At 40.7% G+C, this 17,308-nt stretch overlaps 1 protein-coding gene across 2 annotated transcripts in view; it reads left to right on the forward strand.

The window, feature by feature from the left end:
- Positions 1 to 17,308, forward strand: part of ZFAT (zinc finger and AT-hook domain containing) — a 376,612-nt gene that overhangs the window by 355,021 nt on the left and 4,283 nt on the right. The window contains exons 17-18 of one of the 2 annotated variants that reach the window (XR_013824727.1): positions 2,980 to 3,074; positions 14,377 to 14,511. Coding sequence is in view for 1 of the 2 variants with exons in the window: in XM_079902394.1 (XP_079758520.1) it covers positions 2,980 to 2,994 (15 nt within the window). In the remaining variant the exon portion in view is untranslated. Of the gene's footprint in view, positions 1 to 2,979; positions 3,126 to 14,376; positions 14,512 to 17,308 lie in introns of those variants that run through there. The other variant, XM_079902394.1, reaches the window with a different exon arrangement.

The following is a 17,308-nucleotide window of genomic DNA, read 5'->3' on the forward strand; positions in this document are numbered from 1 at the left end:
TCAGAGGTATTTGTCCTCCCTGTGCCTTTGGGGGCATGGAGCTTAGTGACATCCATAGTAGTTTCTGTTCAGAGTTCCATTGAAGATGATTCCTCACAGGGAACAAACATGGGAACTAGAGGGGGAAAAAATACCCTGAAAGTTGGTATCTCACATCTAGGTAATTGCAGTAAAAAGGCAGAGTCAACAACCACTGGGACACAGGAGGAAAGAGCTGCCCACAAGAGATTTTGGGTGTGGTTCCTCAATGATTAGTTGGAGTGCTTATTTGACTCTAAACTAGGGGTGCCAGACACTTGAGGCTCAGAGGGGAAACAGAAATTGAGATTTTTGAAGGTGCAGGAAGGGAAGGGAAGGAACCTGAAGTAAGATCTGATGAGCAGGGGTGCCACCATTGGGAAACTTGAACCTTTGGTAAATAAGCAGTAGTCTCTCAAATGCTCCTCTCTGGGAGGTGAGAAAGTGAGCATAGGTGGGTCCCTCCCCAGCATGGCAGATGGCGGCATAACCTGATTCTATAATCACCCTTGCTGGGAGATCACTCCAATTGTGTTTAGTTTTACCGATCATGATTCGCCTAGACGACCATCATGAGACTGAACTGTAACTTGGCCAGGATGAATTAAAAAAAGATCCCCTTTGCTCTCCACTTGCCTTCTCTCAGTTTCATCTTTGGTGGCTCTGTCTCTCAGGTTCTGGGAACATCATCTTCCTAGGTAAAACTGTCCTAGAACTGAGGATTGACTTGCTTTCTAAATTTCATGGGTGTGGGGCAAGGACGGTGATAATCTTATGCATCCTTTTCACAGTTTGAACTTGACTAATGAAGCCCAAAAGAGATTTGTTTGGTGTGGTCCCGAATCAGCAGATCTATGAATGAATGGCCCAGACTGAAATCCTGAAGGATCCTCAACTCTTTCCTATACCTCTGAATGGACATATTGGCTGGGATTGAGCATAATAAAACAGAAATGAGGGATGCTGAATTTTAGACTTTAATTTCTTTTTTAACTTTCTCTTAATTAAGTTAATTTTAGCTGCTGTAACAAGCAAACCCTAGACTTTTCACATGAAATACCATTGGTGGTGGTGATGTAGAATGTCTGCTCCATGCAGTCATGTGGGAGCCCAGGTTGATGGAGACGTTGGTAACGTCAACGGATGGTCTTTAGGGTCACCTTTGGTGTTGACATCTAGCAAGCAGAGGGGAGAAGTGAGACAGACAATGGAAGATCATATCCAGGCTTTCATGAGCATGGCCTGGAAGTGGGGCAGGGGGAGGGTGTCGCATATCACTTCTGTTCTTATTTCATTGGCCAGACTCAATCATTTGGCCACACTTAGATGAAAGGGAGCCTGAGCAATGTAGTTGGCAGCCACTTACAAATAACAACTATATATTATAAAAGGAGAGTTTGAATCTCTAATGGAGAGTTTTGTCATGATCTATAGACTTTAACTAACCATGGCAAGATAATTTGATTTTGGTCTTTAATTCTTTTAGATTTATATTGCAAAAGGATTTTATCTTGGGAGCTTATTTTTTTTTCTGCTAATATGATATTGGGGGTGGTTTTTATCAACTTCAGGACATTTCTATGTGATTGGTTTTAAGTTCTCAGAGTGTCTCCCTGAAAATTTTAAATCTTATCACAGAACCTCCAATGAGCTACATCAGACAATTTGCCGGGACATAATTGGAGGTGGGAAAAAGAATTAGGAGTATATTTTCAGTTTACATATGAAGAAATGTTTAGAGTTCATATAATGAATTGATTATTCAAACTATTTCTGGGGGCAACACCCAAGCTACCCATCTGTAGTTCCAGAGTGACTCTCAATGGAACAGTGCCTGGTGTTAGAGCTGAGGTCTTTTCCTGAACGACAGAGCTTCCCTCCTGCAGATGATAGGTTAAACAAAATCAAACCCAGTGGATTAAGAGAGCCCAGCCCCAGGGCATGCTAGGGTGGACCATTTGTTTCTCTCTCCTTCCTTTTGCTTTTAGAAGACTTCCCTAACCCAGTACTGTCGGTCCCACTGGTTCCTTACTCACTGAACCCTGGGCTTGAAGGGCATTTTCTCTCCTCTCTTTGGGGTACACCTGCAAAGAGAAAGCATTCCAGTGTGGGTCCTCGGGTAAAGTGCATTGGGTAGTAAGGGCCTGCGTTTTGGAGGGAGGGCAGCTTCAATTCAGAGGAGTGTCATTAAACTTGTTTCTTCGCACAGTTTAGCCGTGTCCTCCTTCCAAATTTTACTGGTAATGAAGCTGGCATTGTGATTTCCATCTGTCTGACTCCATATGACCATATGTCAGTTGGTTTGAACTTGAGGGGTATTATTTTTTGATCCCATCAAACAGCAACTCTAGACTGGGTTGGAATCCTGGTTCTCCTGTTGACGATCTGTGTGGTGCTCTGAGCTTTAGTTTCCTGCCCATTAAGTAGGGGTAATAATTACCTCTTTACAATAGTGTTGTGAAAATTAGATATGATAATGGCTGTAAAATGCTTTGTACAACACCTAGCACACAGTAAGGACGCAATAAATTATATGTTTTATTATTATGACACTTTTTTTCAGGGTGATCTTATGTGTGTATCGCGTACAGACGTGCTGGGAAATAGTTAGCTTTTACCTTTTGGTTATTCATGGTGACATCTAATGATCAGTACCTCTGCTATCTGCAAGTACCAGACATTAAAAATTCAGTGGAGGCAGTGATAACAGACTCAGAAAGATGGGAGGGCTGGGAAAGGGTTTCTAATATTTTAAGAAGCATTTAAGCTAGGCAGTTTTCCAACTAAACCCCACCCAGCCCAATAAAAACGAGTACACTCATATAAATGGTCCCTACGAGCCTACTTTTAAAAAAATTTTTATTGAAGTATAGTTGATTTACAGTCTTGTGTTTAATTTCTGTGGTACAGCAAAGTGACTTAGTTAATGTTTTACTTTGTCATTGTTCTTTTCATTTACAGGTTTGCCTGCCTTAGTTAACTCTAATCTCAATGAGGACCGAATCTCTCTTGAAATCTTTGAGCCCTGGGTACTAGCCTACAGCACTTGGGACCTGGTATGTTCTCAGCGTGTCAGTTAAATTGAGACATCCTTCATCCTCTTGTGACACTTATGTAAATCAGAAGTCCTCAGACTTTGCTTCTGTGCTGAAACACATCTGAGGAGTAGGATAAAACTCTGATCTGTACCTGCTGATTGTTCTGGGAATGGACACTTTCCTGGTGGAAGGGATGTAAAAATATGTGGCTGGGTTCTGTAGGAGGAAGAGGGGAGAAGTATATTATAGTTTGAATCAAAGCTTCCTGCACGATTTCAATTTTGCTCTTATGTGCCCAGCTGAGAATTGCAGTGTCTAATATGTTCAACTCTGGGTCCTTAGAGCCTAGCATAGGTCTACAATATATATTTATTAAATGAATAAGTGGTTTTCAAATGCTGAAGGAAAATGAAGACATGACTGGGGTCCGGGTGATGGAGATAAGACAAATGAAAGTCATGTATTGATCATTGATACAGGAAGGCTATTACATAAGCCATTTTCATGCTCTTCCTTGACGTTCCCAACCATTTTCTATAAACCCCTGACTTCGGGCATTTCCTGTTTTTCTTATTCATCTTCTTTCCATTCCATGCTTCTTCAAAATTTTCACTGCTTTATGCAGCATCTCTGTCACAAGAGCTAATCTTAGGAATTAAGTTAAACTTAATTCATGACTGTTGTCCACTTTCTAATTAAATTGTTTATTTTTTTAGTGTTGAGTTTTGAGAGTTTTAAAAAATATATCCTAGGTACTAGTCACTTGTCAGATGTGTGGTTTACAAATTTTCACAGTCTGTAGGTCTTCTTTTTATCTTCTTGACAGGAACTTTCAAAGGGGAAATGCTTTTAATTTTAATGAAGTCCAATTTATCAATTTTTCATTTTATTGTCATATTTTTTTGGTGCTATATCTAAAGAACACTTCAACGAGTCCTGGATCATAAAGATTTACTCCTATATTATCCTCCAAAACTCTTTTTAGTTTTATGTTTAATATTTAAATCTATGATATATTTGACTTACCATTTGTACAAGATGTGAGGTTTGGGTGGAGGTTTATCTATTTATCATCTATGTATGTATCTGTCTATGACTTTGAATGTCCAGTTGCTCCTGTACAAATTCTTGAAAGACTATCCTCCCTCCACTGCACTGCCTCTACAACTTTGTCAAAATCAGTTGGCCATACTTGTGTGAGGCTATATCTGGGTTTTCTATTCTGTTCCGTTGATCTGTGTGTCTGTCTCTTGCCAATTCCATAACAGTCTTGATATCAGATAGAGTGATTCCTTCCATTTTCTTCTTTTTTTAAAAAAAATTCTAGCTATTTGTATTAGTTTTCCATGGCTGCTATAAAAATTGCTATAAATATAGTAGCTTAAACAATACAAATTTATTATCAAAGTTCTGCCAGTTAGAAATTAAAAATAGATCTCTCTGGGCTAAAATTTATGTGTCAACAGGGCTGTGTCTCTAATGGAAGAAGCTCTAAGGAAGAATCCACTTTCTTGCCTTTTCCAGCTTTTCGAGGTTACCCATATTCCTCAGCTCATGACATCCTTTCTCCGACTTCACAGCCAGAAACATCAGTCTAAATCCTTCTCAAACTTCCATCTCTCTGCCTTCCTATTCCATTTATAAGGATCTTGCGATTACCGTGGACCCGCCTGGATAATATGGGTTAATTTCGTTACTTTAAGGCAGTGGTTAGCAATCTTAATTTCATCTGCCTTAATTCCCCTTGCCAAGTGAACTAACATGTTTGCAATTCTCAGGATCAGGACATGGGCATTTTAGGAGCAGGCATTGTTCTACCTACCACACCATTCTAATTATTTTGCCTTTCCAAATAAATATGAAAATAATCTTATATATCTACAACAATAATTTGCTGGGATTTTATAGGAATTGCATTAAACACGTATATCAGTTTGGAGGGAACTGATGCCATTTACTATGTTGAGTCTTCCAGTCCGCAAACATGGTATGTCTCTCCATTCATTTTGGATCTTCTTTGATTTCTTTCATCAGTTTTCAGCATATATCCTGTACATGGTTTGTCAGATTGGCACTAAAGTGTTTAATATTTATTTTTTAGCAATAGTAAATGGTATTTAAAAGAAAATTCTGATGCCTATGTGTTCATTGCTAGTATGTAGAAATACAGTTGACTTTTGTATGTTGATCTTACATTCTGCAACCTGGCTGAACTCACTTAATTCGTTCTAGGAGATTGTATGTAGATTCCTTGGCAATTACGCCATCAGCAAATAGAGACAATTCTTTAATGATCTGTATGCCTTTCATCTCCTTTTATTACCTTATTGCATCAGCTAAAAATTTCAGCCCGACATTGAAGAGTGTGGTGAGAGATGTCTTTACCTTGTTCCCAGTCTCAGGGAGAAAGCATTCAGTCTTTCATTGTTGTAGACATTCTTTATCAAGTTGAAGAACTTCCTTTCTACATTTATTTTTTGAGAGTTTTGTTTTATATCATGAGTGGGTGTTAAATTATGTAAAAGCTGATGGATTTAATTTACTAACATCTTGTTAAGGATTTTTGTATCTGTCTTCATAAGGGATATTGATCTGTGGTTTTCTGTTATAATGATGTCTTTGGTTTTGGTATGAATGTGAATGTAATACTGGTTTCATGGAATGAGCTGGGTATGTTCCTTTCTCTCCTATTTTTATGGAAGGGATTGTGTAGAATTGTTAATTCTTCTTCAAACATTTGGTAAAAATTTCTAGCGAAACCATCTGGACTTGGAGATGTCTTTTCAGGAGTTATAAATTATGAATTTAGTTTCCTTAATAGTTATAGGGCTATTCAAATGATCTATTTCATATTGGGTAAGATTTGTTAGTTTGTACTTTTTGAGGAATTGTCCTATATCATCTATGTTGTGAAATTGATTTGTGTAGAATGCATAGTGCTTCCGTATTATCCTTTTGTTATCTACAAGGTCTATAGTAATATTCTTGTTTTATTCCTGATATTAATAAAATGCTTCTTATCTCTTTTTTTTCCTTTGTCACTCTTGCTAGAGGTTTGTCAATCTGGCTGACCTTTTAAAAGAAACCAGCTTTCTGTTTCATTGATTTTTTCTTTGTTTTTCTGCTTTAAATTTCATTGATTTCTGCCCTTACCTTTGTTATTTCCACACTTATGCTTAGTTTGAGTTTATTTTGTTCTTTTTTTTTCTAGTATCTTAGGGTAAGGACTTAGATAATTGATTTGTAATTATACTGATTATGTAAATACTTAGTGCTATAATTTCTCTCTCAGCACTGCTCTGAGACCTGTATATTTTTATACATAGTGTTTTTATTCTCATTCAGTTCAGTATATTGTTTTATTCCTCTTTTACTCACAGATTATTTAGAAGTGGGTTGTTTAGTTTAAAAGTGTTTGAAGATTTTCTTGTTTTTCTTTTATTGATTTCTAGTTTGATTCTATTTTTGTCAGAAAATATAGTTTTCATGATCTCAGTTCTTTCACATTTGTTGAGGTTGTTTTATGGCCCACGATATGCTCTATCTTGGCATATGTTCTGTGGGCACATAAAGAGAGAGTGTATTCTGCTGGAGTTGGTGGGAAGCGTTCTATACACATTGATTATATCCTCTTGGTTATAATGGTATTGTTGGCTTCTTCTGTATCTTTGGTAACTTTTTTTGTGTGTGTGGTATGCGGACCTCTCACTGTTGTGGCCTCTCCTGTTGCGGAGCACAGGCTCCGGACGCGCAGGCTCAGCAGCCATGGCTTACGGGGCCAGCCGCTCCGCGGCACGTGGGATCTTCCCGGACCGGGGCACGAACCCGTGTCCCCTGCATTGGCAGGCGGACTCTCAACCACTGCGCCACCAGGGAAGCCCTTTGGTAACTTTTTGTCTAATTGTTTTATCAATTGTTGAGGGATGAGTGTTAAAATCGCGTGATAATTTTGTATTGTATATGTCTATTTCTCCTTTCAGTTTTATGAGTTTTTGCTTCACATATTCTTCAACGTTATTGTTTGGTGCATACACAGTTAGAATTTCTTTTTTTTTTTCTTGGCTATGCCATGGGGCATGTGGGATCTTAGTTCCCCGACCAGGGATTGGACCTGCACCCCCTGGATTGGAAGCACAGAGTCTTAACCACTGGACCTCCAGGGAAGTCCCTAGGATTTCTATGTCTTCTTTGTGGATTGACCTTTTTATCATTATATAATGTCTCTCTCTATCTTTGGTAATTTGCTTGACTAACATGAATACAGCAACATCTTTTTTTTTTTTTTGGTTGATGTTTCCATGGTATTTTTTTCTATTCTTTCACTATCAACTTATTAAAATTATTATATTTGAAGTGATTTCATATAGACAGCATATAATTGGGTCATATTTCTTTTTTAATCCACTCTCTTAATCTCTGTGTTTTAATTGGTAAACTTAGACATTTTCCATTTAATGTAATTATTAATAAGTTAAGGTTCGAGTTTGCCGCTTTAGTTTTTGTTTTCTGTTTGGCCTGTTTTGCTTCTCTGTTTTCTTTTTCTTGCCTGTTTGTGGTTCACTTAACTTTTCTTCAAATTCTGGTTTATTTGATCTAGAGGAGTGCTTTTGAGTCTGTACCTTTGTACAGCTATTTTAGTGTCTAGGTTTACACTGCATATACATGATTTATCACAATCTACAGATGTCAACACTTCACCCATTTGAGTGAAGGGTAAAAATCTTACCTCCATTTATGTCCCTGTACCCTCTCTCATTTTTAATATAATTGTCTCAGAGGTTTCCTTTACACACATTGAGAACTACATCAGACAGAGTTAACAATTCTGGCTTGAGCCATCACACGTCATTTAGAAAACTCAAGAGAAGGAAGACAGTAAACTGTATTTGCTCTTATATTGCTCTTTCTGTGTTTCTTCCTTCTTCCAGATGTTCCAAAATCCCTTCTCCCAGATATTCCAAGATTCCTTCTTTTATCATTTCCTTTCTGTTTAGAGAACTTCCCTTAGCCATTATTTATTTTTCAGCGCTAAAATTTCTGTTTAGCTCCTCCTTATATCTTCTATTTGTTTGCTGAGGTTTTCTATTTCTTTGCTGAAACATTCCACTTTAACATTTGTTTCAGGTGTCTTCACAGTTGTTCATTAAAGCATTTTTATAATGATTGCTGTAAAATTCCTGTCCGATAACTTTAACATTGTTGTCATCTCGGTGTTGGGTATCTATTGGTTGTTTTTTTTTTAAAACTCATTTTGAGATCTTCCGGGTTCTTGGTGTGATGAATCATTTTCAGTTGAAACTGGGGCATTTTGGTTATTATGTTAGAAGAGTTTTAAAAGGATTCTATTTTGGCAAGGACTCTCTGAAACTAGTCTGATGGATGTGGTACCACCTCATTACTGCCCGATGGGGTGGAATTGCAGCTTCTCCATTCAGCCTTCATTGGCGTTTGTGGGTGAAAAAGGGATTCCTTACTGCTGCTGGGTGGGTGTGGGAACTCTGGCTCCCACTAGGTCTCTGCTGATTCTGCTCCATCTGGGAGGGTGAACGATACCTCATTACTGCTCCCCCCTAGGGCCCTCCCTGACTCCGTGGGTGGAATGCCTCAGTACTGATGAGAAATGGTATGAAAGTCCTAACTGTTCACTCGATCTTCTCTGACACCACCCTAGTGGAGAGAGGATGGAACTTATTACTACCAAGTGGAGTGGAAGTCCAGCCTCCCATGTGGTCCCCACTGACACCTCAAAAAAAGGGAGAGAAAGGGGCTTGGAGAGAGGCCTCCTTACTGTTGAGTAGTAGTGAAAATCTGGGCTCCCCACTCAGCTCTCTGGGTCTGTCCCAACAAGGGAGTTGGGTGCCTTGTTCCAGCCCGGTAAAGGTGAAGTCCATGCTCTCCACTTGGCCTTTGTTGGAGAGGCTGAGGGTGGGGTTCAGGGTTGTTTCTGCAGTGTTTAGCTAGAGTAGAGAAGTCATTGTCTAAGCATTTTCTATCTTGCTAGGTTACTCCTTTTTGACTCCTTTAGCTAGAAAGAGCAGGTTTTTCATGGGGCTTTTTTTTGCCAGTACCCATTGGCATTTCTGGATTGCTGGGTTCTGCAGTATCCAGTCTGGATATACAAGGAAAAAAAGAACCAGAAAACAAGCAATAAAACAGGGAACTCATCACCATGTCATTTCTTGGGTCCTCAGGTTCCTAGCTTGTCCATTTGTCTGCCTTCTTTCTACCTTACAGTTTTCTTTTGTTTGTTTTATATACAATGTCCTGGGTTCTTAGTCGTACTTAGTGGATGGAATAGGATAAATTACATCTATGCCATCTTTGCAGAAGTGAAAGTTCTGGCCTTTCTTGATCATTATAAGTGGGCTCCAGATTAAAACTTCAATCTGAAATACATTTTCAGCCTTTGTATTGAGTGACCTGAAGTGGGGAGGGATGTGTGATCTGCATTCATTTCTCCCGTCACTTTGGTACCATGGAGTGTGTGTGTGTGTGTGTGTGTGTGTGTGTGTGTGTGTGTGTAATGGGAGATTTTAATCTTCCCTACCCTAAGATGAGAAAATACTTCCTCCCCTCTTCCCAGGGGCTGGAGGAGGCAGGGATTCTGTTTTGCAACTGATGATATGTTAGTAGTGGAAAGACATTCCTAGTCTGTCTCTTGACCTCCTCTTAGTAATTTCCCCACGGATGGGAGCCTCTGAGGAGGATTGTGTATGGTTTTCTATGTGATGCTCAGCTCTACCCTTGCCATCTCAGAAGGGACAGAATCACTCTTATCAAAAATACCACTCTCCTCACAATAGGGTTACCAGGTTTAGCAAACGAAAATACATGACAGCCAGGTAAGTTGGAATTTCAGATAATCAACTAATAAGCTTTTAGTATAAGTATGTCCCATGTAATATTTGGGATATGCTCATCGTGAATTATTCCTGTTTATCGAAATTCAAATTCAAATTTAATTGTGTGTTATGTATTTTATCGGACACCTATACCTGCAAGGACAATTTCTCTTGCCCTCTCTCTGTTCCTTTCTTCCTCCCCTTTACAGCATGGGGAGGAGAGGGGGAGGCTTGAAGGCTGTTATAGGGCATGTTTTGAACCTCTTAGCAAGCCTGGGAGAGAAGTCCAGCCTAATTGTTTACAGTCCTCTGTAGAATATGGGGTAATTTGGGCTTCCTTGTTCTCAGTTCTAAGGCTTAAATGGTAGAAAATAAGAAAAAGTCTTATTCAACATCCCATTACAGAGAAAAGGGTTGGACACTCTGTAATCAAATGCAGTCATGTTCCAAAATATAGAATTCAGGTAATGAATGTTGTGGACACTGAGACAGGGAAAACACAGTGAAGGTTGCTATCTCTCCCAGTGCCTCTGCGTCTCTATTTCCTCAATAGAAGAAGAGGTGGTTGAACTAGGAAGTATCTGAGTGATACAGATATCAAGTAGGTTATATCCTAGTGCTTCAGAGTTTTGGCTAAGGACCCACAGCTGAGGACAATAATAAAAGTAATAGCTACCATTTACATATACGGGCCAGACACTGCTCGTAGAGCTTTACACATATTTATTCATTTAACCCTTACAAAACTGAGGTTAATACTATGATCATAATCCCTATTTTGCCAATAAGGAAACCAGGGGATTGAGAGGTAGAGTACACTGGCCAAGGTCACATGGGTGGCAAGGCCCCATGCAGCCTAAGGTTCCCATTTCACCATGAAATGCAGGTACAGATCCAATGAGCATCACTCTTCATGGAGTAAAGACTGGAGAGCCATTGAGGAGGTGTCTTTGAAGGCAATTTGAAAAGTGGAGGACCCCCTAAAATAGGAGGGGAATGGGGTACCCCAACCTAAGTCAATTATGAGGAACACTTAGTAATTTGGAGCGGTCCACGATGGCATGGATTGACTTGATGCTTGGTGAACTTACAGGCTTCGCCTGTGCTGTGAGCTCCAATGCTCAAAAACCCTCAACATCCTCCCACAAGAAAGAGCTTGCATTGGAATGTCTGCCGTGATAGGACGTTTAACAATCAAGAGGGCCTCAGATACTCAAGCTTAATAAAAGGCACTGTTTGCCTCTTCCTCTTCTCTTTCATTCCTGTTGGACACTGGAGGAGCCCAGAAGGGCAGATGGAATCGGGGGACAGTAGGAGCAGGGAGGCAGGTATTGATGGGACCAGCCATGACTCTTACCCTTGCTTCCCTCCCACCCCACCTCCCTGGTGGCCAGAGCCGTGGAGTAGAAAGAGCTTTAAAGAGGATGCTGAGATTAAAGGGTTGATGTAATAAGTGTAGGTTTTTCTGATATCTAAAAATGGAACTGTTATTGTAGCTGAAAATAAGTAAAAATCTTTAGTATGTGCTTGAGATGCTGTTAAGGGGAGGATGAGGGAGATCCAGTGGAACAGCGGGAGGCAGTGCTGAAACAAGAAACAAACAAATAAAACCTCTTTACTGTACTCATCAGGTGTACCTTGCTCAATAAGCCAGTAAACTGTTAAAGCTGCCCGTAGCTCTAGGTCTCTGTTTTCTCATTATCAGAATGAGGTGGTTGCAGCTGATGATCTCGGGGCTTCCTCCTCAATTCAAATTTTAGAAAGAATGGAGATCAATTCAGAGGATTCCAGAAATCCACCTCCAAGTTTAACTTATCCATATTTTGGGGGCATTCTTGCCGTTAAGATTTAAATACTGATGTATAAGTGATTCACTTTGTTATACAGCAGAAACTAACACACCCTTGTAAAGCAATTATACTCCAATAAAGATGTTTAAAAAAAAAGAAAGATTTAAATATGGTTATCTGAGGCCCCACAGCACACAGTTTGTCCCTTCACTACAATTTCTGAGACTTCCGTGGTTGCGGGGGTTACATACTCATGCTTACTTCTCTCATTTCCGGTTTCCCCAGGGTTATAGACGGCCCTGTTCACAGACTTGTGTCCTGGAGTAAAAGCCCTCTTTCCCCACCATTTTCTCATGTTGTTGGATTTTGCTACTGATTCTCTCTCTCTCTTTTAATTTCCCCAGTGCACCACTTTTATGAAACTACTAGTTATGACAGACTTTTAAGGAAGGCTTTGGGGATACAGATTATTGTTGAGGGGCACAGAACAGTAGCAACATCATATTGGATGGCAGGAATCACTGCCCTCCAATTCCTAGCAACTGATTTCTCTTTGACCCCTTCCTGGTGTCATACGGTTTGGGTCTCTAAGTCTACCACACTCCACTTCTCTTTTTCTCCCTTTCTCTCTTCCATCCCTAAAAACTCTTGCGTCTCCCTCTGTTTCTTCATTTCCCAGGCTCAAAACTCCTTCCCAGTAGGATTTAGAGCAAGTCCTCTCTCTCTCTTTTTGTTCCTTTCTTCTCATTTGGGCTCAGCCTAGGGAGCTTCACTTTCTCACCAAAACATCAAGGTGCTTTCACAAACAATTGCACCTTCTCCTCTGAAGATGAATTATGTCACTCTCTTGGAAGTGAGAAGTAGGTGTGGTGGGTTTCTGTCTTAAATAACTTTCCTGTTTCTTCTGCCCTAGCATATTGCATAAACCTGATCAAGGATAATAATAATGGCAACTATATCCTCAGAGCCGTAAATTCCATAAATGGAGTTACTTAAAGTTCCTGATGCCTTGCAAACTGACTTTACCAGGAGAAGACAGTTGGTTGCACACGTTGAAACAAGCACAGATGGCATCAGTTTTCTTGAGGTTTGAGTTATTTTAAACTAGAGTGCCCGCAGAGAAGACGGCTACCCACTTCTCGTTAACCTAGGTTCCCTCTTAACACAACGTTGTTTTTATAGCACTTTCCTGTTTCCAAGTACCTTCCTGTGTATTCTCTTGCGTACTTCTCAGTGCAGTGCTCCAGATGCGTCTCATCGTCCACAGCCATCTTACATATAACACAACCAAAACAGAGGTCAAGGATCTGTAATTGGCAGGCTCAGTTTGGGAACTTGGATGTCCTGTCTTCAAATGCCACTCCACTTCTGAGATAAAATACACAAACAGATACCTTTTATGCACAGGGTAAAATGGGGAGGATATGGTTCTATAGGACATTAGGTGATCTACAAAAATCTTTGTAGAAGAGAGTACATGGGTGAAAAAACCTTGAGAGAGGCGTATACAGCATGTCAGTTATCTCAGATGGGGACATATGTTACCTACAATTTGGGAGACCCATCCTGGGATGCAGTATTTGTAGAGCATTCTCCTCTTGTCTGTCGGCAAAACATGGAGCAGAGTCAACGTGCCTTTCTAAGAATAATACATTTTAACTAGGATAGGGGAGGTGATGTTTACTGAGCGCCAGCTGTGTGCCATGTGACTTATATACATTTCCTTATTTAACTTGTACAATTATTAACGGCATTTTACAGACAAGGATACAGAGAAGGAGAGCTTATGTGATTTTTCAAAGTGAAATATCTATGAATAATTACCATAGCATAACTGTGAGCCCTGTTAATGAACATTCCACCATAAATCGAACCACTGAGTCCTCTATCATCATGGATTGGTTTTGCCAATTTCTGAACTTCTTATCAATGAAAATACACTTCCGATACTTTATTTATATCTAGCTTTTTCACTCAATGCTATGTCTGTGAGATCATCCATATTGGTTTTGTGTATCAATAATTCATTATTTTCATTGTTATATACTATGTTTTTTGAATAGATCAAAATATGTGTCAATTCTAGTATTAAAAAATAGTAATAATAATTACAATAGCAAACATTTACTGAGCGTGTACAACGTTCCAGATACTTTACGTCTTTATTATCTCAGTAATTCATCCCCACCGGGATTGTGCAAGGGAGGAGCTGTTACTGTAGGAGTTTGAGGGAACCAATAAGGAATACAAAGCAGAGAGGCAGATAGAGGTAATGGATCAGCTAAAGTATCTGTTTTTTAGAATTAATAAGAAGCTTAATTCTTCTGGATACAAGGTCAGCAGCAATTGGAAGATGAAGTTAGATCATACACTAGAAACAGCGAGTAGAATAGTGGTTGCCAGGGACCGAGGGTGGGTAAGGGGAAGTGAAGAGATGTGGGTTAAGGGTACAGACTTGCAGTTACAGGTGCTGGGGAGTCTAATGTACAACATGGTGACTATAGTTAACGTTATACACTTGAAAGTTGCTAAGAGAGCAGATCTTAAATGTTCTCACCACAAAAAAAGAAATGGCAACTATGTAATATGATGGGGGCATTAGATCAGCTAAAATATTAAGGAAAGCTGAATTAGAGAACAGGACTAGAAGAGTGGCAACACCACGCCGCCTAATGCTCCTGTCTCCAGGTTGGTCCTTAGGAAAGCCCACTCAATGGATTTTTGGGGTCTGCAGAGTGGACACATGGATGCCGAAGTCCCTTCACTTATCCAGACAATGTAAGAACCAAGAAGAGATGGAAACGCTTGTGCTTAGGACTTTTGGTAAGTTAGCTCCACTCAAAGTATGTGTGCCAATGACTGTCGTTCATCTACCAGGTAACTCCACCTCTGATGGAAAGGAGGGAGGATGGGGCAAGAGACCAGGAGATGTAGGGTCAGTCATTTCTCCTGGAAACCACAGGCGAAGAGAAGGTTTCTCTACATCCCTCCCACACATTTTTCTTTCCATTTGATTGATTAGGAAACGGGAGGGAAAACAGAGGTGGAGCAAGTTGCCCAAGGTCACAGCAGTTCCGTGGCAGAGCCAGGGTGTCTGACTTTGGGGCCAGCTCTTAGGGACACTAGGCTGACTCTGTAGAGCTCACACCCAGACCTGTCTGGCCCTGGGTCCTTCCACCGTAGTGTATTCCCTGTCCTGGGGGCTAAGACCAGAAGTACATTGGCGGTTAAGTCTTCAAAAGGATCCTGGTGCAACTCTGTCCAGGGAGCAGGATACAGCTCTCTCTCCCTGCTTATTAACTTTTATGTTCCCCTGTTATCACAGATTTGGACTCCAGCTGCCAGCAATGATCTGAGCCACTCTGTAGATGTCACTGCCACATTTCACTCACTCTCTCCATCTCGGCTGCTCAGGGCTTTCCAAATTCATACTGTCCTTCCAGGTGTCACCAACAGCCCATTAGTCCCATCTACAGACAACACCCGGAGAGCACACAGTGAAAGATTTGGTTCACGTTTAATCTGATGATACTTTCCATATCTAGACGATGTATAGACAATTTACTAAATGCTAATGATGTGAATGTTTTGAGGAATCAGCTCATTAATGCAGCAGCTCTGTGGTCCTCCTGTGCTATCATTTTTCTCTGTGCTGGGATGGTATTTCAATATGTTAACAAATGTGATTCTTCAGATTTCCTGCTGCACTGAGACCCTTCCTGCTTGCTGCAAGGAGATCTCATCCATTTGCTGCCTCGGAGAAAAGAATGGCTTGGGAGGAATAGCAAAAAGTCGTCCTCAGAATTTAGGGAGGATATTAAAGGGAGCAAGGAGAGAATAAGTGCTGGGTTCCCTGAAAACAAGGGACCCTTTGCTCTACAGAATATGTAGATATATAGGTACAGCTGTTGCTCTCCCTGCATAGCCAGCAAGAAGAGCGATGGCAGAAATAACCCTCTTTGCTGTGTGAGATTCAGGTGTAGAGGCGGCTTTTCTCAGGTGTGCCTGGGGGAGGTGATGGTACACCAGAGAAGATGTGGGTTCAGGGCTGATCTAGGCAGAGAGGGCCTGCGAGTACTTTGAAGAATCCTCCACTCAGCTGTGTGCAGGGCTGTAGCTGCAGGGCTGTAGATACTCCCGTGTCCTCAGAGAGGCCCTGGTGAAGCTGAGAGAGAGCGTCCAGGCTGAAGAGACCTTGATGCTGGAGAAAAAAGGGGCACAACCTACATGGGCCACACCGAGGACCAGGCAGGGCCAGGCACATCCCAGCAGAAACCAGCATGGACAAGTGACCATGAGAATACCTCCCACCATCTCAGAAAATGTGGGGTAACGTAGCACAACCTTCACCTCTAAATGTTATATAAAATCTCAGGGAAATAGAATGGGAAAAGGCCTGAACTGGCTGAGATTATGTTTTTGATACTACGTAGAATGAGAGTTCGAAATAATTAGGTTAGGTTAAAGATAACAAATTAAATAATTTATTTAAGGTGAGAGAAAACAGAATAATGATTCATAGGAGGAGTGGAGGTTGACTTGGAAAGTGTTCAAAGAACTTTCTGAGGGTGACAGACATATTCTCTATCCTGAAAAGTGTATGCATTACATGAATGTCTATTGATCATAACTTATCAGATGATACACAAGAAATGAGTATTTCATTGACTGTAAATTATACTCCCATTTAAACATTCAAGAGATTAAAAAAAATTAAGGTCACATTTTTTGCCTGCCTGAGTTTGTGACATTCTGAGAGCTAAATGATTTACTAAGGTCACACACATGGAACCCCATTTGTCTGACCCTGAAGTCCATGTTTTCCTGATTAAGAGACAAGGGAGCCTGGTGGTTGGAGCCCAGTCCTGCCACTTACAGCTGTCCTGCACTTGTCCAGGGTCAATGCCCTAGTATGCGGGTAGTAACAGCCCCCTACTTCAGAGGGTGGGTGTGAGGAGTACAGGTTTTATTACATGTAAAGTTCTGAGAACAGTGCTGACAACAGTTAGCTATTCCTTGACAAAAAGCTGAGGAATCTCAAAGAGCAGAGGGGAAGCGGAGACCACCCAAATCAGTGCTCTCGGCCGGCCACGGGTCCCAGGAAAACCGAGGTTAACACACGTGAACTTTCAGCTACTCAGCTCAATGGGAACTCCAACTGCAAAGGCTTTGAAGACTGTTTACCAGGCAGGGGAGTTCGATGGGAGACTTTTCTCCCGACAAACCTGCAGTGACGTTATGAAGCTTCCTGAAAGATAAGTGGTGCTGGGGAAAGCATAGAACCTTTAAAAGCTTGAATAAAGTCCACTGCAGTTATGAAAGATTCTCAGGGAAGATGGAGAAGAAATGTTACAATGGCGGCAGGCTTTTTAAAGTTAGATCAAGAATTCTGATATGCTTTCAGAAAGCCTCTTTTTTCAGTTTTCTCTCAAGATGTAAACTATGAAAGCGACAGATATGTATTCCCCTTTGGGGAATAAAGGCAGGTAGCATTCGAGTAATGTTAAATTAATCTTCCTTCAACACATTTATTGAGGGCCTATTATGTCCTAGGCAGTTCTGGGAGCTCAGGAGATGCACATAGAATAGAAATTTCCTGGGGGATTTAAAGTACGGGAGA

This window comes from Stenella coeruleoalba (genome assembly GCF_951394435.1).
Source record: "Stenella coeruleoalba genome assembly, chromosome: 17".
Classification (NCBI taxonomy): Eukaryota; Metazoa; Chordata; class Mammalia; order Artiodactyla; family Delphinidae; genus Stenella; species Stenella coeruleoalba.